At 36.3% G+C, this 27,023-nt stretch overlaps 3 protein-coding genes across 7 annotated transcripts in view; 1 reads left to right on the top strand and 2 right to left on the bottom strand.

Annotated features, from left to right (window-relative positions):
- Positions 1 to 11,728, top strand: part of LOC125071076 (atlastin) — a 31,588-nt gene extending 19,860 nt beyond the window's left edge. For all 5 annotated transcript variants that reach the window (XM_047681162.1, XM_047681161.1, XM_047681165.1 and 2 more), the window contains 9 exons: positions 4,560 to 4,783; positions 5,151 to 5,300; positions 5,981 to 6,136; positions 6,515 to 6,664; positions 7,060 to 7,198; positions 7,550 to 7,734; positions 7,869 to 8,305; positions 8,428 to 8,494; positions 8,669 to 11,728. In XM_047681162.1, coding sequence (XP_047537118.1) covers positions 4,560 to 4,783; positions 5,151 to 5,300; positions 5,981 to 6,136; positions 6,515 to 6,664; positions 7,060 to 7,198; positions 7,550 to 7,734; positions 7,869 to 8,305; positions 8,428 to 8,494; positions 8,669 to 8,803 — 1,643 coding nt within the window. In that variant the 3' untranslated portion in view covers positions 8,804 to 11,728. The remainder of the gene's footprint in view (positions 1 to 4,559; positions 4,784 to 5,150; positions 5,301 to 5,980; positions 6,137 to 6,514; positions 6,665 to 7,059; positions 7,199 to 7,549; positions 7,735 to 7,868; positions 8,306 to 8,427; positions 8,495 to 8,668) is intronic.
- A 1,070-nt stretch (positions 11,729 to 12,798) lies between these two features.
- Positions 12,799 to 19,876, bottom strand: LOC125071078 (atlastin-like). Its single transcript, XM_047681166.1, has 10 exons — positions 19,644 to 19,876; positions 18,358 to 18,571; positions 17,592 to 17,741; positions 17,319 to 17,474; positions 16,946 to 17,095; positions 16,630 to 16,768; positions 16,087 to 16,271; positions 15,765 to 15,986; positions 15,168 to 15,437; positions 12,799 to 14,666 (listed from the first exon to the last, which is right to left on the bottom strand). The coding sequence occupies exons 2-10, from the start codon at positions 18,562 to 18,564 to the stop codon at positions 14,583 to 14,585; spliced, it is 1,563 nt and encodes a 520-aa protein (XP_047537122.1). The 5' UTR covers positions 18,565 to 18,571; positions 19,644 to 19,876; the 3' UTR covers positions 12,799 to 14,582.
- A 5,226-nt stretch (positions 19,877 to 25,102) lies between these two features.
- LOC125070824 (peptidyl-prolyl cis-trans isomerase FKBP62-like) lies at positions 25,103 to 26,881 on the bottom strand. The gene is made up of 2 exons (XM_047680811.1): positions 26,150 to 26,881; positions 25,103 to 25,762 (listed from the first exon to the last, which is right to left on the bottom strand). The coding sequence occupies exons 1-2, from the start codon at positions 26,720 to 26,722 to the stop codon at positions 25,466 to 25,468; spliced, it is 870 nt and encodes a 289-aa protein (XP_047536767.1). The 5' UTR covers positions 26,723 to 26,881; the 3' UTR covers positions 25,103 to 25,465.
- Positions 26,882 to 27,023: the final 142 nt, after the last annotated feature.

Below are 27,023 nucleotides of genomic sequence, written 5' to 3'. Positions count from 1 at the left end.
CTCGTGCTCGGCGGTGAAGGAAAACATCGTGAGAAAACCTGCATGTGTCTAATTTCAACGAAATTCTGCCACATGTGTATTCCGCCAACCTGCATTGTAGCAGCGTGGTGGAATATGCTCCAAACCTTCTCCCCAAAGGGAGAGCCTTTATCCCAGCAGTGGGACATTTACGAGCTGCTAATGCTAAAAAAAAAAATAGAAATACACAAATAAAGTGTGTTTACATTGTGTTGTTCGAAACTATCAAATATTTACAATTCGTACTAGTTGTAGCGCGCCGGGCACGTCTTGACCTTCGTATCTATTTCTGCGTTTTATTTCGGAATCATTGAGTTTATCGCAGATCGATATTTAAATGATCGAATACTATTGATATATTGTTATTCGTACTATGCGTTTAAATATTACGACACGTACTTCAAATATTTAAATAAATTTATAGGATTTTTGCAACAGCAACAAGCACTTTTGTATCGTATTTTGAAAATATGAAATCACCAGCTGAACTCGCGGCTTTACTCTAGCAAAATTTAATGAACCTCTCGAGGGACGAATTAAAACGCTTATGTCTTTCCCAGGGACTCGAACTATCTCCATACCAAATTCCATCTAAATCAGTTCAGCGGTTTGAGCGTGAAGCGGTAACAGACAGACACTTTCGCATTTATAATACTAGTATAGATAATTATTATTATAAAAGCATAAGTGAGTTTGTTTATCTGCTTCTTTGTTACGTTTTTACGTCCTAACTAATTATCTTAATTAAAACATCATGAAATTTTACTAACGCTATCGGGGTTATAGAAACAGCTGCATAAAACACCAGGTGAAACATGGCTGAAACGGCGGTGGGAACTAGCATAATACAACTATTATAGCTACCACCGGTTCGGAATGTAGAATCTAGAAAATTCTACCGAGTATTTTCTTTTTATGGAACTAATGCTTAACTCGAGTAAGGAAAGTATTATCGATAAATATTTTATAATTCTAATTTCAATGTCAATATATTTTTAAATTATAGTTTAGTAGTTGACGCCCGCGGTTTCGCTCGCGTTTTAGAGGTTGTCTGTCAGGTTTTAGGTGTAAAAAAATAGCCATGTCCGTCCGAGCAGGTCCGAACTTGCTTCATAAAAAAATCTATCCAATTCGGTTGAGTGCTACGGCCGTCAAAGAGTAACAGACAGAGATTAGAGTTACTTTTGTATTTATAGACATTTTTTTTTCTATATAACAGCTTCTGCAAGAAATATCGAGGCTTGCTTAAAATCCATTGTAACAATTTTATTCCAATAATTGATATTTTCGAGTTCCAAAAACTTTTTGATTATTATAAAGTCCAGAGTCAAATTATTTCATAGCGAAAATTATAGCAAGTATATTCAATAAACAAATCGAGTCTACGTGAGTAGAAAAGTTGTTCGTTAATATTAGGTTTAGGGTCAAAGTCCACCGCATCAACGAGCTATGGAAAGCGATATTGTACATGAACCCAGAGTGGGTAACCACGTGTTTACATTCGTTAGGTAAAGCAAGCTATTACTAATTGAATTTAATTACTTGTGAAGAAATGAATACGTCATAAACTTTTTTATCGTTGTGATTATACAACATACAGATTTTTCCTCAGCTCTGTCTCCGTTCTATAGATGTAAGCTTTCATTGAGTTAATTTGCTAACGACATTGCTAATGGTATTAGACAAGGACTCGGTGGGCGTTGTGTTCGGCACATCAAAGGTTTTTAGCTCTTAAATTACGCACCGAGTCTTATTAGGTACATTAGTACGTACTCATTCCGAGCGTAGTATATGAACGATTCTGCTTTTACTCCCATTGTACTTATCATTAAATTGTTATTGTTTTTTTTTGTAATATAAAGCAAATGAGCACTACCGCCCTTTATTTTAATATACATAATATAGATTATGGACGCGTGAATATGCCACCTAATGGTAATCTAACACCACCATGACAACTACCACCATTCCTTACATCGCCAATGCGCAGCCAACCTTAGGAACTAAGATAATATGTCCCCTGTGCCTGTACGTACACTGACTCACTCACCCTTCAAATTGGATCACAGAAATACTAAGTAAAATTGTTAGGCGAGAAAATATCTGATGAGTTGATGGTACCCAGACGGGATGAACTTGAACTTATCGCCTTAGTTACTACAGTACCACACTAGTTCTGAAACAAATATAGACAACTCTTAAATCGTAAGTATGTCGTCTACACGTCCACGGGAAATGTTACTTGTGTAACGCTTACTAAATTGGTTCAATCACTTTGCAAATGGAAACTCAGTAATAAAACGTAATGGTTTTTCGCCGTAGTTGTATAAATTGATGGACGGGGGTAGGGGAGGAAAGCTGACTAACTCAATGAGCAGTAAAGTAAAAACAATCTGTTAACGGAGGCTTTAAGCTTTTTTATGTGGTAATTATTGCTGGACTCCTTATATTAATGATAGACTGAAGATACTGATTAATATACGTTAGAATGAAAAAATCTGGTTACTGACTATGTTTACGTTACTGTTTTACCTCACTCGCACGACGGAAACGTAATCTTACTAATATTGTAAAAGCGAAAGTTTTGATGGATGTTTGTATCTCAATCACGCCAAAACGTCTAAACAGAGAAATATTATAGTATCTCCCGTTACATAAGCGTGAAGTCACTAGCGGATAGTGTATTATATTTTACTGTAGGTACTTGAAACATTGAAATATATATTTATTTTGCAATATATGTGTGACGTCTCTCTGGTTATTAGAGCTTCGATCTGCTTCCTGTTTTTCGAAGTGTAGTACACACTCGTAGTCGTGGTCAGATCGAGAGCTATCCTATTTGCGCGAACATCCCAATCAAAGCCACGATTACAATTTTTGTTTTCTTTCTATTAAATCTTTCTCGTGTAATGATCTTAGTGGGACTCTGGATTCCAAGGCTGGTTTGAATGCCGATACAGAGCGTTTACACCATTGTTTTATTTTAAAACCAACAATCAATTGAACTCTGAATAAGTAAATGATGATTGCGTTGTGTTGACCGACACAATGGGTTCAGTAAAATCCTCGTGTTATCAAAATTACCATCACGTCCGGAAGCTGAATGTGGCTTAATTGTTACAACGATAACAATTGTAGGATAGATATCAATCTGAAAAGCACATTTCATATACTTTTGATATCGAGTAAGTGATGCTAGGAGGAGAAGTCCCAAGTTCCGCTCGAATCTTGAGCTCGAGCTGACTCTCATGGTCACCTACCTATGTATAGCCTAGTGCAGCCACGAGATGAATAAGCGCAAATAAAAAAAACATTTGACATCAAATTGACGCGATGTAATTGGTCGAATAGCTGAATCTATAATATTCATTATGGATTTGCGAAAAAATGTCAACTAACTATTAATGTGGATATCGAAGCAAATCGCATATACCTAATACATTTAAGGTTATCCTCATAATTATCTTCATTCCTTCTCCGATTGGAATAGGCTCTCTGTTTCCGAATTTAAGTACGATAATTTAATTGACTTAAGACCATCTCAGTATTAGGATAGTTTACCTCGCTCGTCCGTATTACAGGATAAAAAATCTATTGCCCGTGTAATAAAATAAAAGTACTCAAATTTGTAAAATGAACATTAAATTTTATTGATATCTTCGCTTATAGTTCTCGAGCGATGGCTTTACATTTGTGTTGAGTGTTTTAGCAATCGTTAACACTTTAAAGCATCACTTTCGACGCACCATGGAAATCGACCTAAATTCAATATCAATTTGTTACCTGCGATCGTTAAATATGAATACATATGAATACAATGATATGATTCAAACGGTTAACTTTTAAAATAGTGGTTTTTTTTCTCTATGTTTTCCATTGAGGAGTCGTTTTCCCACAGTTAAGTGTCGTGCGAAAATATTAAGTATTGCGTAATCTGATCGTGATTATATTATTATTTTGCTCTTATTGAATGTGTAATTATATGATTATGTGATGTGCTTACTGTATTGTTGAAAAATTAATTCGATCAGAGTCGTATTAGATTTTAAAGGCTTTCGATTCTTAAGATTAGGTTCAAAAATGGTATCGAGAGGATGTTGCGACCTTGTGTTCCAAATTCAAAATATGTGTCGTAGTGTTAGCAGCCATTTTGAATTGTTGTTGACTACATAGCCTCCCATTTAAAAAAATGTAAGACATAAAAGTTTATCCAGTGCCTGTCCAGTCACCTGAATTCGTTGTGACCGTTAAATAAAAACAGCTGTAGTTCAGTTATTGGATCGCTCAGTTCGTCAAGAGTCGTAATAGCTTCAATATTTGGGTCGGCTATTACAGATTAAAAACAAAAGTTAAGATTGGGTATAGAATCTACGGATTGCGATCGGCGGATTTTTTTTCGTACCTGTTTCTAATATAGTATGAAATTGTAATATGATTATGTAAATAATTACTGAGAACATATATTTGAGTTTGAGTATTATATCGTGTCGGTAATAATATTATGTATGAGAAATAAAATGGTTTAATTTTTTGTGGTACAGTAACAGAGAAGCCGGCGCCGGCGCCGCGCACCGGTCCCCACGGCGTGCAGGTCGTCAACACGGGCCCGGAGCACTCGTTCGTGCTCGACGAAGACGCGCTTGAGGAGCTGCTGCTGCAGGATGACATCAAAGACAGGTCCGCGGTCGTCATATCGGTCGCGGGCGCTTTCCGGAAAGGGAAATCATTCCTGCTCGACTTTTTCCTCCGATACATGCATCATAAGGTTTGTAATATAATTTAAAGCGATGAATACACTAGCGAATATTTTCCGACAATTAACAATGGCACTTAAAATTTTTTTAATGTTACGCGGCATTTGTCCCAAGCACATTCCACGTAGTTGATGAGGGTTGAGTCCATATCCTGTGCATTGTTGCTTCTTTTGCATTCCTGTGCATCCGGGGCTTTAAATAGTTAATTTTACTTTCAGAATTATAATTATTGATCTGAACTTATCTGATTACAACTAAGTTTGTTATTAAAGCTCCATGTTCAATTATCGTCATATATTGAATGTCAAATTAATAATAAACGAAAATCTATATATACCCTTTCAAGAGAATTGAACCAAAATTTTCTCCAATTTTCAGTATGGTGCGGGAGGCGGTGGAGGCGAATGGCTGGGCAATGAAGAAGAGCCGCTTTCGGGGTTCAGCTGGAGGGGAGGATCGGAGCGGGACACCACCGGCATCCTCATGTGGTCTGAGATATTCAAAGCGACACTCGAAGACGGTGAAAAGGTAAAAACAATAAGTCACTCTTACAATTCTGCTCTAGATTTGGAAATTACATTGAAAGTCTATAAAGATGATAAGACTTAAACAAGATAAATCATACTAGTTGTAATGAAAGAGTAAGAAATATCTCATCCCTCTCTTTCTCTGAAATGGTATTGAGGTTGATTGATGCCTTTTAATGAATTCCGGCAAGGTAATATTACATTATGTCGATAAGAGAACGATTGTATTTTCTGTGTAATACCTTTGGTTACGGCCAGAACTTCGATTCTAGCGGCGGATTAAGAAGGTAAGGCCTAAGGCCCGGGCACTATGCTACCTAAAGCAAAGTAAGATCTTTTGAACCACTGTGCGTCTCTGTAGAAAAAATACCACATATTAACTTTCATTGAAAAAAATGCGATGTTCGTAATGTTTGATTGTCATCTTGCTATAGGTGTTTGTAACATTACGTTTGACTAGACATAATGAAAACTGTGATTTTATTAAAAAATAAAAAAACATTGTTATTTCTTTTCTACGTTCCAGACCGACAAGACGTTTCCAAAACGCTTGTAAAGAGTCCACTCGAATGGAGTATATCTTGTTTTGAGCAGCGGAAGCTTTTATAAACGTTTATGCAAATTGTTGCGTCAAAGAGACGTGGTCGTGGTAGTGCGTTGTCATGACCGTCGCTTCCGCAGGTGGCGATCATCCTGCTGGACACGCAGGGCGCGTTCGACAGCGAGTCGACGGTGCGCGACTGCGCCACCGTGTTCGCGCTGTCCACCATGCTGTCGTCCGTGCAGATATACAACCTCTCGCAGAACATACAGGAGGACGACCTGCAGCATCTGCAGGTGACGCATATTTGGGATCTAAACCAATTGCTATGTCAATCAAGGCTAAGGTTTTTTTTGTTAAACATATGTAGGTATAGGTATATTGGTAGGTATCCATTGCAACGCCAATGTGATACCAACCTTAGGAACTAAGATGTTATATCCCTTGTGCCTGGAGTGAAACTGGCACGCTCACCCTTGAGACCAGAACACAACAACACTGGTCTGCACAAAACCCTACTCCCAAGTTATTTACCTTAACTCGTCCTGCCATTGATTGGAATGGACTATACAAATTAGTCGTTGATTTTCACGCACGACAAGTAATTATTCAATTATAATAAAGTGATTGAAAAAAGTATATTTTCTTTTCTAATTATGATTTTTCTTCCTCAGTTGTTCACAGAGTACGGTCGGCTAGCGCTAGAGGACGGTGGTCGCACGCCTTTCCAGCGACTACAGTTCGTGGTCAGGGATTGGAGCTTCCCCTACGAGGCGCCGTACGGAGCCCAGGGCGGACAGAACATCCTACAGCGACGACTCAAGGTGTGTAACTAACATTTGAGAGCTTTATTTTTCTGAATCTAAATATTTTTATGGTATATTTTATATATATATACCATGAGTAGGCGGACGAGGAAATGGCCCACTTGATGATAAGTGATTACCACTGCCCATAGACATTTGCACCGTGTGCCAATAACATAGACAACTGGTCACCTATTCTTCAAAGTAGTAATAATTGTAATATTGCTTTTTGACGGTAGAATGTATGATAAGAGGATGGTACCCTCCGAGAGGGGCTTACACAAAGCCCCTTCGCCAAACGTATACAGAAATAATAAAAACACATAAAACATAATTGGTCGAATTAAAAAAAGAAGAAATTAATATGAAGTCTTTGCTAGACAAGATATAATCTTATAAGTAACCGGTCCCAGGTCTCGGACAAGCAACACCCAGAGCTGCAATCGCTGCGCAAACACATCACGTCGTGCTTCGCGGAGATCGCCTGCTTCCTGATGCCGCACCCCGGTCTCCGGGTGGCCACCAGCCCCGACTTCGATGGCCGACTCAAAGGTGACTCTCCCTCCACACTTTCTAGTACCGCACCCTGGTCTGTACGTAGGTAGTAGCCTCAATTTACGACTTGGACGTATTAAATGTGATTTATTCAAGTAGACTTTTACAATCGATTTGATTAAATTATATAATCTAATAATAATTATTCCGTATTGTTATTTATTATATACTCTTCTGGTACATCATCATTTTTACTTCGCCAAACATCAAAGCAAAGTATTGTTTTGTTCCGGTTTGATGGGAGTGAGCCAGTGTAACAACCATTCACAAGCGGGTGGTCTACCTATACCATAAAAAAATTCTCGCGACAGCCAATTTGAGTCACCTGTTACCAATAAACGTCTACAGACATCGAGCCCGAGTTCAAGCGCGCGCTGCAGCAGCTGGTGCCGATGCTGCTGGCGCCGCACAACCTCGTGCCGAAGCTCATCAACGGCCAGCGCGTGCGCTCCAAGGACCTGCTGCACTACTTCAAGTGCTACATGAACATCTACCGCGGGAACGAGCTGCCCGAGCCCAAGAGCATGCTGGTCGTGAGTACACGAATCCCGTTTGTATCATTTCGTTCGGCTTCGCTCGATCGGGAAACCCTGGCTGATAAGCCGCGTTGATAATTAAATACAAAGTCTTTATTATATAACGACATCGGTTCGGTGCGTGTCCGCAGGCGACCGCCGAGGCTAACAACCTGACGGCGGTGGCGGAGGCGCGCGAGGTGTACACCACGCTGATGGAGGAGGTGTGTGGCGGGGCGCGGCCCTACCTGCAGGCCACGTTGCTGGAGGCGGAGCACGCGCGCGTGCGCGACAAGGCGCTGCTGGCCTTCCGCGCCAAGCGCAAGATGGGCGGCGACGACTTCAGCCGCTCGTACTGCGAACAGCTACTCCAGGACCTCGACGACCAGTTCCAGCAGTTCCGCGCTCACAACGAGAGCAAGAACATTTTCAAGGCGGCGCGCACGCCGTCCGTGCTGTTCGCGGTGGCGCTCGTGTTCTACGTGCTCAGCGGCGTGCTGGGGCTGGTGGGCCTCTACCCGCTCGCCAACCTCTGCAACCTCACCATGGGCGTCGCGCTGCTCACGCTGGCGCTCTGGGCGTACATTAGGTATTATTACCTGACTTTACTGGAAAATAAAGAGTTCCATGTTATAGAAATAAGACAATATACTAATATTTAACGATCGCCGGGTCTCTCACAATCGCTGCAATTTTGGTTTGAATTTTCAGGTACAGCGGTGAGATGAGAGAGTTCGGTATAACAATAGATGAATCGGCAAATTGGCTCTGGGAAAACGTAAGTTTTAATTTTTAGACACACAAAGCATTTACACGTACCATTGAACAGAATACTGTCTTATTAATATAAAAAATCAAAGAATTATTTTAGTCTTTTAATTTTTCTGCATCATGTTTGTATCAAAGTACCGAGTACAGATCCAAAATAAAACATGTCAATCCTCCTCCGCAGGTGATGAAGCCCGTGTACCAGGCGGGGCTGGAGAAGGGCATGGAGCACGCGGCGGCCGTGGCGGCGGAGCGCGCGATGGGCCCGCCCACGCCCACGCCCACGCCCAGCGCCAACGGCAAGCACAAGCACTTGTGATGCTCGCACGTGCGCGGCGCTCGCACGCCCCGCCCCGGAGACGCCACGGACGACACAGGACGGTGCCGCGCTGCGGACACCCCAATAAGGCAGTTGAATGAGAGTCCCGCTACTAGTCAAGCTCATAACAGTAACTTTGACAATAATCATTATCGATCACGCTCGGAGACGCGCCATCGATTGGTCCACCACAGGCGCGATAGCTGTAGATGTCTACCTGAAGTCCATTGCGTGCAGAACCACACACTCGATGGACGTAACGAGAAGGTGCGAATAGTTTGGAAACGAGCAACTATCGACCTCTCTTGTAAGTGTAATATTAGACATCTAAGTTCACACTACAGAGATGCACATAACGAGCCCAGTAACTTCGACGAGATCAACTGGAGAGACTATTCGCTTTGTAATACAAACAATACTTTAACAACACGTTACACCTGGGCCAGGAAATTTATCTCATTGACGTATATTATTGTAACTTATTATAATAGATTAATTTGGCAGCATAGTTCTAGACAAGTGAAACGTCTTAAGTACTTTTCAATGGATTTAAGCTCAAAAGTAGCAATAAAACTGTTATCAGGCTAGAGAAAATTTTAAGAGTTTATTCGTTATCATGTTTCCGATGTGGGCATCATACATATCATCCGACCGCTTCGATGAGTCTAAACAGTGTCAGTGTCCGTGTATGTGTGTGGCTCAATGAACGAATTCAAATCTTAGTGAGTTTTAAAAGTGACAAGTTTAATTTTTAATCGTTTTATGTAGCTTAGTGGTTGGTTTTCATAAATTTTATGGTAAAGGAATGTTGACGGTGTAGGTGGGGAGCATTTTCAATAGGTCCTTGTACAGTCATAGACAAATTATATTATTAGTTATAGTATCATAATAGGTTAATTATTATTGCTTGATTAATCTAATAAGGAACGCTCAATGTGTAAAAACTTACCTTAAGCATGTTCATTGACTTCGAACAGAGTCAATTTTGAATAAAAGCCGTGCAAGGAGCACTTGTATGGTCATGCACGATGTCTTGGTTTTATGTGTCTCAATATAAATATAACGAATTAAACAGTTCTCAATCGAGTTTCTTTAACTTCATCTTATTTTTAAATAAGTAAATGACGTTTATTTTAAATAATATCTCTTAGATTAATAAAGCAATACCACTAAATACTTAGATTAAATCTTTGTGACGGCAGACTTTGAATCATTAATATATATATATATAATATATGAAGTGTAAAACTTATGTAAGATAACCACTCTTGAAAGTTGAAAAGTTGCACAAATTATGAGTTTATAAATCATGTTTCAACAAGAATCAGATCAAGACTTTTAATCACTCGTTAAGTTGCACTATAACTGTTGAAAGCGTACTTAAAATGTAATTATGATTGTATAAAAATATTGTTTGAAATAAGTATCATATTCTTAAGACATGGTTGGATTTTGTAAATACTGTTTCAAACATATATCAATGTGTATAGTTTATACCACGAGTCGCATTCCTAAGGAAGAAATTACTCGCACCTCATTGGTTGATGCACGTGAGTAGGGATGAACCTCACACCACCTTAAAAGTGATTTGGCTATTGAAGGTCATCCGTGTTAACCAATGAGCGTACAAGGGCAATTCCTTTGGGAGGTCGTTTCGTGGAATGGACTTTAGTAACGTTATTCCTGAATGTGCCAATTTCAAGTCGATGTTTTTAAAATGTAATCCAACGTCACAATGGGAACAAAATATTTTTGAATACTATTATGTTGTAAAATTCAGAGTTTATTTCGTTGTTTGTTTACTAAACTCGGAATAATTTAAAAGCCGTTTGTTTCTGTTCACCTTTAACTATGTTTTAAATACAGGAATTTTTAATTTTACATTGATTTATTTAAGACATATTGATCAGAATATAAAAAGATTACACGATTTTGTATAAAGACGTGTGATTTTAATTGTGTCGAAAATAAAAAACACGAAGTGTTACCCCGAGACATTGACAAAAGTTTACATGTCGAAAAGGTTTTTTAAATTTTTTTTCCTGCATTAACTTTAAAAATTATTTATTTTGTGGTCAAATTGATAATATTCTGCACAACATAGACATATATCATGAAAAACAGTTATATTACTTTGTAGTTATGATTGATTTTATATGTTTAAGTACAGGGGTTCGAATCCGCTTGTAATCATTTGTTTAGCATTACAGTTATTTGTGCTTTCAGCTTGAAGCGCTTATCATTGTTATTTATTAAATTGTTATATTTTAAATGTCGTTATAGTAACAATTTTATTTCATTGCTTACTTCATTTTTGCTCAAAATGCCATTGCCTCTATAATTAATATTAGGATATTAATTATCTGTATTTTTAGATATTTTTTTATTTTTTGTTGAAAATGAAATAATTCGAAATTGCACTTTAGATGTACATACACTCTTTCAATTAATATATAAAAATCAGTGTTGAATTATAAACAAAAACTATATATATTTTCATAACCCAAAAACTTTCCAAAAAGATATAAAGTTTTTTCTTGTTAAAATCAAATCTAAATTTCGTTAAACCGTCGACGGAACAATTGTAAACAGCTATTCTTAAATAATTTCTTTTTGTACTTCTCTCTTACGCCTTGTATATTTAGTGCCATAAGCCTTCGTAAGGGTGACCGATCTATACTAACAATATTCTACATCTATAAAAAACATAACAGAAATACTCGTTTTAAAAATGTATATGTTGGAAAAAAAAGTATAATTGCTCGTTTTCGTTTGATCACGTTATGCGGTTATGGTTTTATTTCTGATGGGAACAGTCGCCCTCACTTTCTCGTAAACGTTATAGTCGGCTTGGGTATGAGTTAAATTTGGTGAAAATAAATTAATTATAAATCAATTATTTAAATAAAGTTATTTAATTTTATATACGTTTTGTTTTATTTCTCGACAAATATAACGTTTGCGAACACAGACGTTGTAACCGCTTTGCTTTGAAGATATATATAAGATTTACTTTTTTTATAGATACGTAGCTTTTTTTATTAAAAAAGGTGGAGGCTAGAGGTTTGCTTGGAATATTACTCAATACAGCCCATAGACATTTCCACTGGAAGAAATATTATATATTCTTTACACTGGCTCTCTCACGCTTTAAATCGGAACACAACAATTTTAGCCATTGCTATAAAATAGCTATCCAGATGGGCTTGCAAAAACCCCTACCTCCAAGTTATATATGAAAGAGAACAGAAATAATATGAAATATGTAGGTTTTTTAATGTAAATTAGATCCTTATCTAAGATTTATGAGCAATAAAAAAGCAACAGGTCGCAAAGTAGGTACTATTAGCATGAATAACGTTTTAAGCATTTCAATAACAAATACTTTGGTAATGTGTGACCGTAGCGAGGGATATTGCGTGCTCACTCGCACTTACAGGGTTGTCGTGTAATATCGTCATTACCTTTTACATTATTAGTTATTTTTAAAAAGAGTTTTTTCAAAATATTTGCTTAAAGAAGTCATTAATTCATAATAATGCTTTTAATTATCATACAGATACATAAATATTCGATATTGCTTACAAATACGTCTCTACATCGTTAAGTAGTCCAGTGCTGAATGAAACATAATCTCCATTAATAGCTTACATATTTACTTACTATCAATGTCAAAATCTTAATTCAATACAGATGCGTTTCTCTTGTTGGTTGTCTATAATCTACCACCGGTTCGGAAACTAAATCCTCGAACTAACCGAAAGAAACTCATTTTTTTCATATCTGAAATATTTTTGCCGTACTCGATTTTTTATCTATAGCGCATGTTTGAAAGGCACATCACTAAGCCGTAAAATTATAAATATAGTGAGAAAAAGACTTTTATAGATACTAAAAATCTTTAAAGAACTAAGGACAGGTTAAAGACATGATTGAAAAGAAAAATGTTAGAAAAATATTTATTATCAAAATGTCAAATATAAATATATTTTGAATATTGTCAATGTACAAATAGTAAAATCACAGCAGCATATTTACAAATGTACCTCTTATTCTCAACACAATAAGGATTAAGTTCCTGTGAATAAGATACAATAAAATAATAATATTTATAGCCCTTGATTATTTATATGTATAGATATACCGCCAACTGTTTGCCACGTACACGCATACTAGTACAGTAGGATGACGTTTGTCGAGTTTCAAGCGTAGCTGTCACGCACACCGAGATCATTACCATAGGGCACATGGGGCACGTACCCAGGGCCCCATCCTAAGAGGGCCCCGAAGAACCGACAATTTACCAAATTAAACCAAAAAATATCTAGCAAAAGGGAACCAAATTCATGAGTGCCCAAAGGCCCCAGCATAGCTTAAGACGGCTCTGACCAAGATAATATAGTTGGCTTTTTTTGTAGTGCGGTACTCATCTATGATATATAAGTGACAAAGCTATAAAAATAAACCTTATACATAAAACAATACCAATATTCTCTGACTTGATTAAAACTAACACCAACACAGTCACAGCTTATATACTATAATTAGTATTTACATTCTAGGTTGGTTATAAAATATGTTGACACGTGGTTTTGAGATAACAGTGATCAACTTTTCATTATATTACTATACTATACAAGAATAAGATCTTTCAAAATTACATAATCATATAAAAGTATAGATGTAAACTACATAAGTTAACATATATACATAGATCAAAAGTGTAAAGATTAGCGGTCCCACTAATAAACTTTGCATAGCGAATGAACGAATGCTATCTTGCTACCCGTGTTGTATTTTAAAGATCCCGAAAATATTTTTAGTTCTTATAACATTTGTGAAATAATGTAAGTTAAATTAGAAATATATGTCAAATCTTTTGAAAGTAGTAAAATTGTCTATGTATAAATCTCATTGCCTCTGATTAGTTATATTATATCTTATAAGGGCATGTATGAGTATAGTCGTTACCTGAGAACTCGCATCTCATCATCTCATCTCGCATAACATGTCGTGGAGAAGTAAAAAATATTGAACTGTTTGTCTTTTGTGCAAAACGTAATATTTTTATTAGACAATTATGAAAAATATAAGAGTTAGTTAATTTTTCCAACTATTAACAGTATTTGGCTAAAGTTACACTCCGTTTTCTCCACTTCAAGGCAAGGCATTATCTGGCTGCTTATTCGTCGATACGACATACAATGTTTATTACTAAGAGGGTAAATCACGGTGTTGTCAATAAACTTGTTTTGGGTTTTCCCACGTATCTGAGAGTTTTTGTTAATCAAATTATTTAAAAAAAAATATATAGTTGACTGATGTAGTTGATTTTAAAGGCAAATTATTTTATATGCTATATTTGCCTACATTAGTTCACGACTTTGCATGCTGGTCCTTTGCTCAACTAAATGAGACGGAAAAAATATTATTCTTTGTTAATTTTTTCAAGTAATTTTTGTATTTAGAATACCATAACTAACGTCGATTGAAAGTTATATTCAGTGTCGTCGTCTTTATCTAATTCACAATTGCATCACACCGATACCACAAGGGTAAGGGTGATAGAGGTTTACTGCTAATTTTTTATTTGTTTGTTGTAGAGGTTAGAAGTGAAACCTCTACAATCCTATATTTTTTTATACCTCTATTTTTATATCTCAATATGTAAAACTATTTATTTAGAAAAATTGGCAATTATTATTAATATTCTTAAATAATATAAAAAAATATAACTTTTCATGTGCAAATAAAAAACTGAAAATAAACAGCGACGTTGCTACGTTTTCTTTTTGTCTGCGCCGTAGCCGAGCGCCGCCGCCGCCGCCTGCCGCGCCACCACTCCGCCGAACATTTGTATGACCTTAACGAATTATGATAATTCATTAGCAACAGACGGGAGCAGTAGAATTTTTAAAAACGTATTTTGCCCTTTAATAAATACTATTTTTTAAAGAATAGTAGCAGTGCCCCCTTTTAAAGAAATCCTAATATTTATATTCTCTCCAATTAAGCTTAAAGCTTGTCCTAGTAGGAGGGGGGGGGGGTGACAATAGCCCATCGTAGTTTACATCGCTAGGCGGCCAGTAAATGTTTGGCCTATTTCATGATATGTCTCGGTTAAAGGTATTGATTTTAGATGTATAGAAAATTGGGGGTCGGGCCAGTAATTATTGACTCAGTAGTTCCAAGTTAGAAAGTTAGTAACACTTTCGGGCCTCGATAAGCATGAAATGCTTCTGGCCCTGTGCTCAACAACGCTTCGGCCGCGTCAGATTTATGTCCTGGGAACGGATGAATTGCACAGTATTAGGGCACATACATAGGTTTCATAAATGTTTGAATAAAGGTAAACAATACTAACGACAGCCGTCTTTTCGTCCAACATCTGCGCGAGCTCCCCAAAGTTGCCGGTGAGCCTGGAGTAGGCCCACAGCAGCAGCGCGGCGGCGGCGGCGAGGGCGATGGCGGCGGCCGGCGCGTGCAGCGCGGCGAGGCCCAGCGCGCGCGCCGCCGCCGCCAGCAGCCACGCCGCCAGCGCCAGCGCCAGCAGCACCAGCGCCGTGCCCGCCCGCCGCAGCACGTTCTTGTCGTCGTTGCGCAGGCGGTACTGCTCGTACTGCTCCTCCAGCTCCTGCGGAGGTAGTGGACGAATATGTCGTTTATGTCTTGGATATGAGCGGAAGTTTGCTCAATTGATCGCTAAGCAAGAAATGAGTAAAAGGATTTGAACAGCGTGTCAACCTGGTTTTAACATACATAGTACGTGCGAAGAAGTTGTCATAGAATCCAATGCAAAATTTAACATTACTAGCATATGAATAAGTACGATATTGTCATCAAATTGCAATACAAAAACATCCGCGTTAATATCCAAATTAAAATATAAATGAATTAATAACAGACAAACAGGACAATACTAAAAATATGAAAAATTAGCGCGTAATAAAATAGACGGAACCTTGAACAACTTCTCGCCATAATTCTCGCTGAACGCATCGCCACCCATCTTCTTCTTGGAGCGGAAGGCGTGCAGCGCCTTGTCTCTGGCGCGCCGGTGCTCCTGCTGCAGCAGCGACGGCTGCAAGTAGGGCTTCGCTCCGCCAGCCACCTCCTCCATCAGCGTCTCGTACACCTCCTTCGCTTCGGCCACGGCGGACAGGTTGTTCGCTTCCGCCGTTGCCTAATTTTCAATAAATAAAAAAATTAAGAACAAACAAAATGTATTAACATTTTAAAATGTTAAAAGTCAAATTAATAGCAATAGGCCCCAAAATCCGTACCTCCAAAATCGTTTTCGGTTCCGGCAAGGTGGATCCGTTGAAAATATTCATGTAGGACTTTAAGTAGAGCAGGAGGTCCTTCGCTTTCACCTTCTGCCCAGCGATCTTTTTAACGATTAGGTTTTCGGGAGCGACCAGCATGGGTATGAATTCTTTGAGAGCCTGCTTGAACTCTTCACTTATATCTGGAACGACATTTTGTAAAATTAATGCAAATTACAAAAACAAATACCAAAAAACATGTACAGTCGATACCTAGATTCAAATGATTTTTTATGAACATGTAATGTATGTGAATAGTGTTAAAATAAATATATAAGGGACAAATTACCAGTCGACTTAAGTATTTAAATATATGATTAAAGCGTAATGGTTTATGGGCCGCCTATCGATGTAAAAAGTCGCAGGATCGATCCTGACCCCTTGGACTATTGACGTCCCCACTCCTAACACAAGTGAAAAACTTAAAAGGAGGGGTAAATAGGAATATTAGTAATTCCTTAATAAATTTAGGGCATTGCTAGTATTCTTTAAAAAAAATACCGGAAAGGTTTCCTTTGAAATTTGGGTTAGTTGCGACGGTCAGGCCGGGGTGAGGCATCAGGAAGCACTTGAGTTCCTCGAAACAGCTGGCGATGTGATGCCTCAGCGACTGCAACTCATGGTGTTGCTCTTCGCGTATCTGTTTGATATAATTATTTGTGGTCAAATATTCGTCTCATATAAAACGAGACATGGTTATTTGGAAATGTCAATGAGGCATTATTTAAAAGTACGATAATCTGGTAATGTGTGGCGAAATGCAGATGAAATATTAATAGTACCGATGGATATGTGTTAAGCCGTTTTGAAATCTCACCGCAAGACGTTTTTCCAGCAGCTGTTGACCGCCCTTTTCGCCGTAGGGATAGTCGTACGGGAAACTCCAGTCGCGCACCAGCAGCTGCAGCCGTTGGAACGGCTTGCCACTACTAGTCTCAAGCGCCAATCGGCCGTAGTCTGTAAACAGCTGAGACATATTTTGCGGTATTATCCGTGTTCGTTTTATAAGCAGAAAATATAGACAACCTAAGTATCTTAGTAAAGACAATAACATTGGTTCTTACTCAAGACAAGTACCAGACAAATCGATTTAACAGCACACTTCTCCATTTCAGCATATAAATATCCGAATATACACAAATAGATACATGTGCCTCTTGTGGAATTCTACACGTTACTTTCGGTCTTACCTGTAAATGCTGCAAGTCGTCCTCTTCTATGTTCTGCGAGAGATTATATATCTGGACGGAGGACAGCATGGTTGAAAGAGCGAAGACTGTAGCATTATCTTTAACAGTTGACTCGCTGTCGAAGGTGCCTTGCGTATCCATTAAATAAATCACTACCTGGAAGAAGACCATAAGAATGACAGCGTAATTAACTTCGAGAAAAACAAATCTTTTGACAAAATAATAATAAGTATTTTCAGCTCGTATTTTACGGTTTCACATCTGTGATTTTACCTTGTCTCCATTCTCCAGTGTCGCTATAAAAGGCTGTGACCAGAGCAACAGCCCTGTTGTGTGTCGCTCGGAGCCGCCGCGCCAGCTGAAACCTTGCAAGGGTTCATCCGCGTTTCCCAGCCACTTTGAACCGCCATCACTTAAATTATACTGTGAAAAAGAAACTTAAATTTGTATACACAAACTTACGATCGAGTGCGTATTTATAAAGGCAACCTTAAGATATTGACAGACTAGTAATTGCTAAAAAAATCTAAAATGTAACGCAAACTCAACATAAAAGTTTTATTTTTAACATTATTATATAATTTATGTAACGAAATTATTGTCATTATTTTATTAACAAAAGAAGCGGATCATCTGGGGCATTTGTGCCAGTTAGCCAGTCAACTGCGTTGAGTGTGTAAGAATTGGCAACTTTTATGCTTGCAGCAGGTGCTGAGCATGTTTTGACAGAACAACCCAATAATGGTTTATTGGTTCGACCTGAGATTTGAGGTCCGAGCGCCTCTTAATCGGGATCGTTACTTGCAGAACCATATAGTGAACTTGATAATTATTGTTCTAACTAAACTTTTTAGCAAATATTACAATACAGAAAAATAACATGTTGCTTTTTTTAATGTTTCTTTTGCTAAATCCTATCCCCAGTGGTTTCCAACGCTCAAACGACAATCCTCGATCCGACACTGCATGGGGCCATAAGTACCACAAAACATTACTATAATCATAAATATAGCGAAAAAATATATTTGAATGGACTAACCTTATTGTGCATATATCGTAAGAAGAAGCTAAGAAGGAATGATTTTCCCTTGCGAAAGGCGCCGGCGACCGAGATGATGACGATTGGACAGTCTTTGATATCATCTCTGAGCAGGAGTTTCTCCAAGGCCTCCTCGTTAAGCGTGAATTTGTGATCAGGACCGGGTACTAACACTTGAATACCTTTACCAGAATTTAAATCTTCCATTTTTAATCTGTAATAAGAAATAAATATAGGTATATTTAAAATAGTTAATATTAATATTAAAGATACTTTATATTAAGTACTTATAACGCAAAAAGATTTTAAAAGTAAACTAAAATCCCACCGATGGTAAGGTAAGGCCTAGGGTTTCTTTTTAAGGATAAGGTTTGAAGCGTATTCCACCATGCTGCTCCAATGCGGATTGGTGAATACATAAGTAGCAAAATATTGTTAGACACATTCAGGTACGCAATGTATTGTAATTTGTAAGATCATCACTTGCCGGGGATTGAACCTATAGTTATTATGTAGCCACTTAGTTCTCAGTTATCCATCGGCCCATCGAAACTCTTTCTGCCCAAAATTTGACAATTAAATTGATTATGTTTGTGTATTAATTGCGACTACGTTCAAGGCAAAAATTTAGTATAAATATATAATTAGCACAGACTTTACAGATCATATGTGTCTAACTCAAGTCACCGTACAAGGTCGGCGGCAAATATAAATTGTACATTTTAGAAAGTTTCCAATTTCGGAGTTTGAATCAAACAATATTTTAAAAATCAGGCGAATAGGTAATTCGTAATCATATGTTTTGAGTCGATGAGTAATCGGATACGTTCTGCTTTGTTTATTACGCGGTACGACCAAGGTTTAAAAAACCGGAATTCATTACGACAATGATATCAAATTTAGTCAAGCCAACAATAACAAATATTAAGTACGATTTATTAGACTATACTCGTAGACAAATGGATTATAAAAAATAAAATAATCTTGTAATAACAGATTTATATTCCTAAATTACTAAACATGAAATTTTCTATAAAATACGATCTTATTATTAGCTAGTACAAAACTGTTTACAATGCGAAATATTCATTGAAATTAATCAACACTCAATTGTATAATAATCAAGTTTTTATGCTCCTTTTATAAAAACAATGCTATTCCCACTTAATTAAAGAAACAAAATTGTAATACGGAATATTTTATTAATCAGTAGTATGTACATTAACAACGCTTATATAAAATAAATAATAAATGCTAAAATTATATGAAATATCATGTCCTCAAACCTTCAAGTACCAGTTGACACAATCCTCTATAATTGGAATAAAAAACACTTAACTTCACTATGTTTCTTACGATATATAGAATAGATATTTAAAAAAACACTCACTACGACGTATGTTTGTGACTAGCAAGTGAGTCTATCAACGAAAGTTATAATAAACGCTTATTTTAAGTAGTAAAGAGACGATTATCGTACGTCATCGGTGGGCGCGACGCGACGTCGAAGTAACTTCGACGGAGAACGAGTGAGGACGGTATAATGAATGATGTCATACTGGTCTAATTCCATTGGCCGTGTGATATCATTCAAACGTTAAAAAACGTAAACTGGTATCTAAGACTTTTCTCGTGGTCAAGTCATCATGTGATTGATTTCTGGGAGGTATTTTTGTATGCAGAATAAAAATTTGCCAAGCTTGAAAGAAAATCGATGACCGCGACGGTAAAGTTTAACGCGACTATTTTCGCGTTGATATTAAGATCGTCATAAGAAGAATGCAAAGCATTTTCTCATCAGAAGAATATTAAATATATTTTTATGCTAGGTATAATAAATCCAAATTGAGAGTACGACTACCTTTACGTCTACTTTTCGCACAACAGCGATTATCAATTATCATATAGAGGTTCGTTTATATTTTGAGAATTAGTTAATCATATATTTAAAACGAAATAAATAGTAATAAAAAAATGGTATTAAAAATAATAATGGTAAAATTATGATTCTCGTGGTAAAATGGAAACGCACTATCTCGAGTAACGAGAACGAGGGAGTCCACTTTCATTCACTGCGGCCTGCGCTCGGCGCTCGTCGCTCATGTCATAAAAACAGCGGCCAAAACACGAACGTGCGTGAATGCATTTTTTTTTAAAATCTCCTCCTTAATGTAACTAATTAGAACTAGACGATTGTACTTTTTAGTAGCATACAAAGCGATATTATAAAAACTTGTTTACATATTTTGCTTAGATTACTCACGTAAATCATAGTAATATTGTATCTAACAATTAAAACAAGCAGTGTTCATTGCTTTCGTTATTTATTCCGTATCAGAGATTGATGTTTTAAGCTTTAAATAATCACGAATCTTCGTTGACCCTACTCTAATACTACTCATGATCTTCATAACGTTCTTTAAATGCGTACTTTTACACTCTTTTTTATATCGTTATATTTGTATCTCCACACACATGTTGTTCCTTTGGGTATCTACATATCTTTATTGCATTATTTGGATTTTTTTAATACCTGGCAACATCATAATTTAAATTAAAAAAGATTGCTATTTGTCTCCTTGGGATTCTGAATTATTTGGCCAGCCTGGATGGTATTCGGCAAGTCTGCTTATTTACCCATCGTCTCTACTATGAACCGCCATTTTCTGGTTGTAGTCATTACCGTATTTACCATTAAGGCACACGGGGCAGGTGTATACATAGATATTTTTTCAAAATTGCCGTATTTGTAAGAAATTGCTAACATATTGCTAAAAATGCAAGTGATAATAGTCAATATTTAAAAGTGGAAAGCTGTAAACGTGCCACAAGATACTATAATACGATAATGTACCACCAATTAGATTCCTAAGAATATACGAAAATTACTGCACCGTTAATTTGAAAGTAAACTTAATGCTTGGCTATAAACAAATTATTTCTACATGGTAGATTTTTTTTTAAATTAAAAATAAAATGTATCTTTGTTATTTTGTTAGATATTTAATTTTAGTAAATATCTAGCAAAGGACTCTAAATTCACACATGAATTTCAAATTCACCCAAGGGCCCCAGCATAACTTTAGATGGCTCTGGTTGTAGTCCAGAATCTCCTTGGTAGTCGCCATTTGTGCCCTCTTGACCAGTGTCCCCAACGCAACTTCGCTGTCGTCGGTATAATATAGGAATCTTTTCATATGACGCGATATTGCATCCACTGCATGGGATTAAACTATCATGCATTGCATGCATGAGGATGACCGTCTCGTAATCCCGTCCCTGTGCCTAGTGTTTTGTGAAGGTGTTAGATCCATCTCCATTTCCATACCCTTGGACTTGTTGGGATGCTTTCTCTGCTTGTGTGTATGTCAAGTTGAGTCGCAAAGTCAATATATGGGTTTAGATGCAGGGACTTCATTACTTTGCTGGACGAGTATATGCCTCCGTAGATTTAACTAAGGAAATGCGCTACATCCATTGAGCATCTGTGTGTGCAAAACATTCTTCTTTTTCTGCTGGACAAATAACTGAAATATATTGTATCTGTCAATGTATTCTAGTTGTTACACTGTTTTTGGTTCTTGCTCTTTGATATAACTCAACTCAACTGTTGTAAATGGTGGCTTTAACTTCTTCTATTGTCATTTTTAGCAGTCCTTCTAGCTGGTTATTATGAACCTTGAGAATTTTGCTGCATCGGGAGATCTTTTCGGCTTTTGTGGCTTGGAGTATTGCCACATCATTGTCGAAAGCGTTGGCCATGTGGTCTACAGGTTTGACTATCTAATGAAACATGACGCTTGAACCGTCCCATATCTGCTTTGGTTCTCTCAGCAGTGAGAGTTCACCATTTTTGATGGCTCGAAGAACTTCTCGATCGTCGATGTTGATGAGGCCGTCGTTGATTCCTTCCTTAGTTGTTTCGTGCAGCCACGTAATACCAATTATGTGGCTGCACCAAAGGAAGTACTCAAGACTTTGAGAAGTGACCGAGTGGGTGAATTTGGGTTTGCGGCGCTTCTTGTTGTCGACTTCATTCCTTCGAGATAATTTTATTGGAGTCGTTAGAATCTTTTACACTTATTTCGCACTTTTCTGTACCGAAAATATTATTAAATAAAGAATAATTTTATTGTAAAATAACGATTTAATATCTTTATGAATTTAGACTTAAATTGCGAGGAAGGAAAATTGTGTTATATTTATAAATATAATAATTGTGTCGTAATTAGTGGGTATTCCTCATCGTTTTTTAATAACATTCATTTTAAAATGATCGTTAAAAACCTATTTATACATATATTACTTAATTAGAAAAAGACACTAGCCTAATTAGACAAAGACACTTAATAAGAAAAAGTAGACAAAATAAAAATGTACATTATTATTATTATATAATATATATGTTAAAAAAATTTAACCCGTAAATTACTATTATACATATATTATAGCGGTAAATCGAATTTTAGAAATTATATATAATAAAATAACTGTTAAGATATCAAGTCTCCTCCTGCTTTGGCTTCCGTCGGTTATTATTATTACTTCGGTATAATTTTGTAATATGTATTCATATACCTACTACTAATTACATTTATCAATTCATGGAATAAGCTCCAAATATTATCCTTAAAAGGAAAGGAGGCCTTTAACCTGCCATGCACCATGCCACGGGCTGTTATTATAAGAAACAATTTATAAATATCGGGTAGGAAATATTTCGCTCGATAAAAAGCTAAGTTTACCAGTTTTGGCACATCAGTTTCCTCACATTGTGTTTTCTTAAAATGCAGGGCCAAAGATTAATTACTGTATAGTACAAAACAAAGTTGCTTCCCGCTGTATGTCTGTCGCTGTACGCAACGGATTATGATGCGATTTATTTTAATAGATAGTGATTTAAAAGGAAGGTTATGTATATTGAAGTTTTTAATGTGATGTCTTAAATAAACACCTTTTTTGCGCTTAGATTACAAACGCTGGCTGAACCCTAGAAGATAGATCAATGAAATGTAATACAGTATTGTAAATATTAAAACGGTCTGCAAATAAGTCGGCGATGGTCGATGGCGATGATGTCTATCTCTTGGGAATAACCCACAACAACCACTTTTTATCCTTTACGTTTTGAGTGAAATAATGGTCAATTTACGAAGTAATTTTAAACAATACAGCATTCATCCTTATCAAATTAAGTAAATTTAAATTTTCGATGATATTACAGATTTAAAATGCAGGGACAGAGTGGGCGTAGCCGGGGCCTGTTGCTAATTGTAAATAATACAGAGTAAACTTATTAGTTTTCTACTCACCTATGGTGGTTCAAAGCTAAGAACTCCTATATCTTTCATGGGTAAAATTTATTTTTAAATAAAACGAGTATTTTATTTATTCTTTATTAAACTAACGAATAGTGGTCTAATAGTTTTACAGGGACGATCTTTGTTTATCATTTTTATATTCAAAAACTGCTATGAAAATAAAATAACTAAAAAAAATATTATTTCTATAAGGAATATATAAATATATAATAAAGTCAATAAATGCAATTATTTTTGTAACAAAATTCGTAATTTGAGTAAGAAAGTTATTTAAAATAAACAGTTTCTCAAGCATTGCATATCAGTAGAGGTATTCTATAAGAACACGAGTTTGAAATGTCGGAATATGATAAGCGACATTCTCTAAAATAATTATAAAAAATATTGGGTAATCGTATCAAAATGGCGAATCGCCGCGTGTCGGTTGTCAATATTTCACGAGTGAGATACGAAGTGATTTCTTACAGAATTGTAGGCCTTTGCAATATTTAAAAAGAACCCAAATTATTAAAATTTTGTCTAATGTGACATGTGCGTGTCTGAGAAACGGTGTCTCTATAAATTCTATTTAAGATATAACCAAACAACTTTTATAATATTTCGGCAACTCTGCTATCTATGCTAGAAGGGCATTATATTTCCCAATACTATTATTATTACACGATTAATACGAAATGTGTCACTACGAAAGTAAAGTGCCACCTTTAAAAAATACTTTACTGTATTGCTGATGTAATTGACCAGTAATCGCTTCAATTACCAATAACCTATTGAACATTGTCGTAATCAAGGTTTTATTACTAAGGATTAAAATCTTACTAACTACTTTACCCTAACCGGATCTAACGGGGAGGGGGATTGTATATCGGCAAACTTCGGAAGCAGCTAAATTAATTTGAAGAATCTTATTTCACCAAGTGCCTAACATACAACTCAATTGTAATTTTATTCATTTATTTGATTTTTAAATGCATCAGTTGAGTTTCAAACACATCCTGTAGAAGAGGGCGGCAGTGTCGAATTTCTGACTCAGTTCAGAAAAATCGTAGATCCGGGGCCGACTGTACTAACATATAACAATGCATATTATACGTAACATAATTATTCCATATATATGACATCATATTGTCATGTTTTTTTCTTATATCTATGTTTTTAACAATTTAAATCTAACAGCAACCGATGTTTAAAGCTCACAATTATAATGTTAACTTAGATCATAAACTTTTTATGAATGAATTTATTTATAAATATTACATTATAGCCACAACGATGCTATAAAACCAAAGGTAGACTCACTTGTTACTCACTCAAGGTTTGGTTACATATGTTTTGAAATTATATGCATAATGGCTTGAAAGTTTGAAAATAAAAAAAAAGTTATAATTTCTTAAGCCAGTAATTAAATATAATTATTGGAAAAAACATTTAAAAAAGATACTATTTCTTTATGTCACCATTATTAAACTAAAAATGTAAATACATTTTTTTAAATGGCTACATTTTGTAGAAATAGGAAGGTGTGATTTTGATACACTTTATTGATATTTCATTTATAACTGTTTTATTTATAACATTTTAAAAATGTGATTCCGTAATATATATTACGTACTTTTAGTAGTCACGAAGTATATATAACACATTACACATTACACATTATGCTACATTAGATATCTGAATTATATTGGATTTATTTTTTTGTTATATAGAATATAAATATATTTATTGAAACTTTAATAGAGAAATAAAAAAAAGTAAGAGGAAAAATGAAAAGTATTACATAAAAATTAACCAAACATTTTTTTAATAACTTTTGCATAATCTTTGTTTATTTTTTCAATATGAGGCCTCAGCTCCGAGGCTTTTAATTGGGAAGCTTTGTCGTTAGGATCTATGGCCAATGCCTTCTGGATATCTTCCCAGGCTTCTTCGTACATGTGGAGGCCAATGTAAGCCATGCAGCGTCTGTATAAAGCCTTTGTGTTTTCAGGATCATACTTAAGGGCTCTGCAGCAAAGTTCCAAGGAAGCACCAAATTCTTCAAACTGCAGTTGACAGTGCGCCATATTGTTGTAAAGTTTCACCTAAAACAGCAAACTATTTCATTACAAGATGATTCCAGATGTCTTCAATTTACTGTAATAATTATTGACTAAAATTGGCTCTAAATCAAAATAAACTCATTGTCAATTTTGGTAATATATTTGAATTCATGTTTACATATTAATAAGAACCAAGATGGCTAAATGGTTAGTGTGTGAATCTGATCACCGAGACTTTGGGATCAACCCAGGCAAGCTTACCGAGTTTTTTATATGATTAATTTTTGTTTATAATTCTTCTCATACTTGGCCATGAAGATGAAAACATAAGTGCATGTATCCTGAGAAGCTCCAAGCCAAGCCACCAAGCTCAAAGGGATAGGAGGCCTTTACAGTGTAGGAACAAGTACAGAGACATATTTTACTTACCCTTATATCAATTAACTCTTTTGCTCTTTCCTCGTCTAAGGTGTCTTTATCAACAGGTTCCATGGCAACCAACATCTTATAAGCTTTGGAAAACCGCCTGAACCCATCGACGGTTCTTTTATCCTTGACCAATTGAACCCCACGTTCCTTGTGATGCATCGCCGACTCGTACAACCTCGCCCAGCTCCAGTCACTGATCAACTGCTCCTCGGTGACGTCTAGTAACTCTATTTTACAAGTTATATCCAACATGAGATCCCCGTGAGTGTTCTTATATGTCAAATGTGCGATACACAGCTCGCCGCAGCACATTTGTTGAAGGATTAGTTCGACATCTCTATCGACGAATGCATCCATGTCTCCAATAATAACGTTTCCATCGAATGGAGAATTGAATATACGACTTAGAGGTTCCATTTCACAAACGCCGTCTGCATTTTTACAGTATACATCGGTTAATCGGATCTTACATCGAGAATCTTCGTACGGCACTATTGTATAGTCGCCCGGTGTTATTATTTTTTTTCTTATTTCTCTATCACGTCTACAGCATATAATGGATTCTCTGTGCATCTTTACGAACTGCTTACTTGTTCTACCGATTCCAAGAATCTTTGAACAGCTATTCACAATTGAACCTTTCCTTTCCTCACAATTCTATCGACCGTAATTTCGCTCGACGTTTCTTTGTATATGCGCAATTGACAACTAGTGTCTAGAACTAGTCAATAGGTCGATCGGAAGATTAAAACTTAGGAACATAATTAGAATTTTTTTTATGTAAAAAAAGAATTTTTATTTTAAATTACCTTAAAATTAGAGTAATAAATGGTAGCTAATAAATGTATAATTTTTCATCCACAATTAAAAAACA

Source organism: Vanessa atalanta, chromosome 18, assembly GCF_905147765.1.
Source record: "Vanessa atalanta chromosome 18, ilVanAtal1.2, whole genome shotgun sequence".
Taxonomy (NCBI): domain Eukaryota; kingdom Metazoa; phylum Arthropoda; class Insecta; order Lepidoptera; family Nymphalidae; genus Vanessa; species Vanessa atalanta.
Note: the sequence above shows the minus strand (reverse complement) of the source record. Positions and strands in the feature narration are given on the sequence as shown.

Bases quoted from the DNA above. Each gene is read 5' to 3' on its own strand.
- LOC125071078 (XM_047681166.1), bottom strand. From the start codon at position 18,564: ATGGAAGATTTAAATTCTGGTAAAGGTATTCAAGTGTTAGTACCCGGT. The intron at 17,742-18,357 runs GTTAGTCCATTC...TCTTTTTCACAG, and splicing joins TACGATATATGCACAATAAG to TATAATTTAAGTGATGGCGG. The intron at 16,769-16,945 runs GTGAGATTTCAA...TATATCAAACAG, and splicing joins TGCTGGAAAAACGTCTTGCG to ATACGCGAAGAGCAACACCA.
- LOC125070824 (XM_047680811.1), bottom strand. From the start codon at position 26,722: ATGCACAGAGAATCCATTATATGCTGTAGACGTGATAGAGAAATAAGA. The intron at 25,763-26,149 runs GTAAGTAAAATA...TTGCTGTTTTAG, and splicing joins AAGAGTTAATTGATATAAGG to GTGAAACTTTACAACAATAT.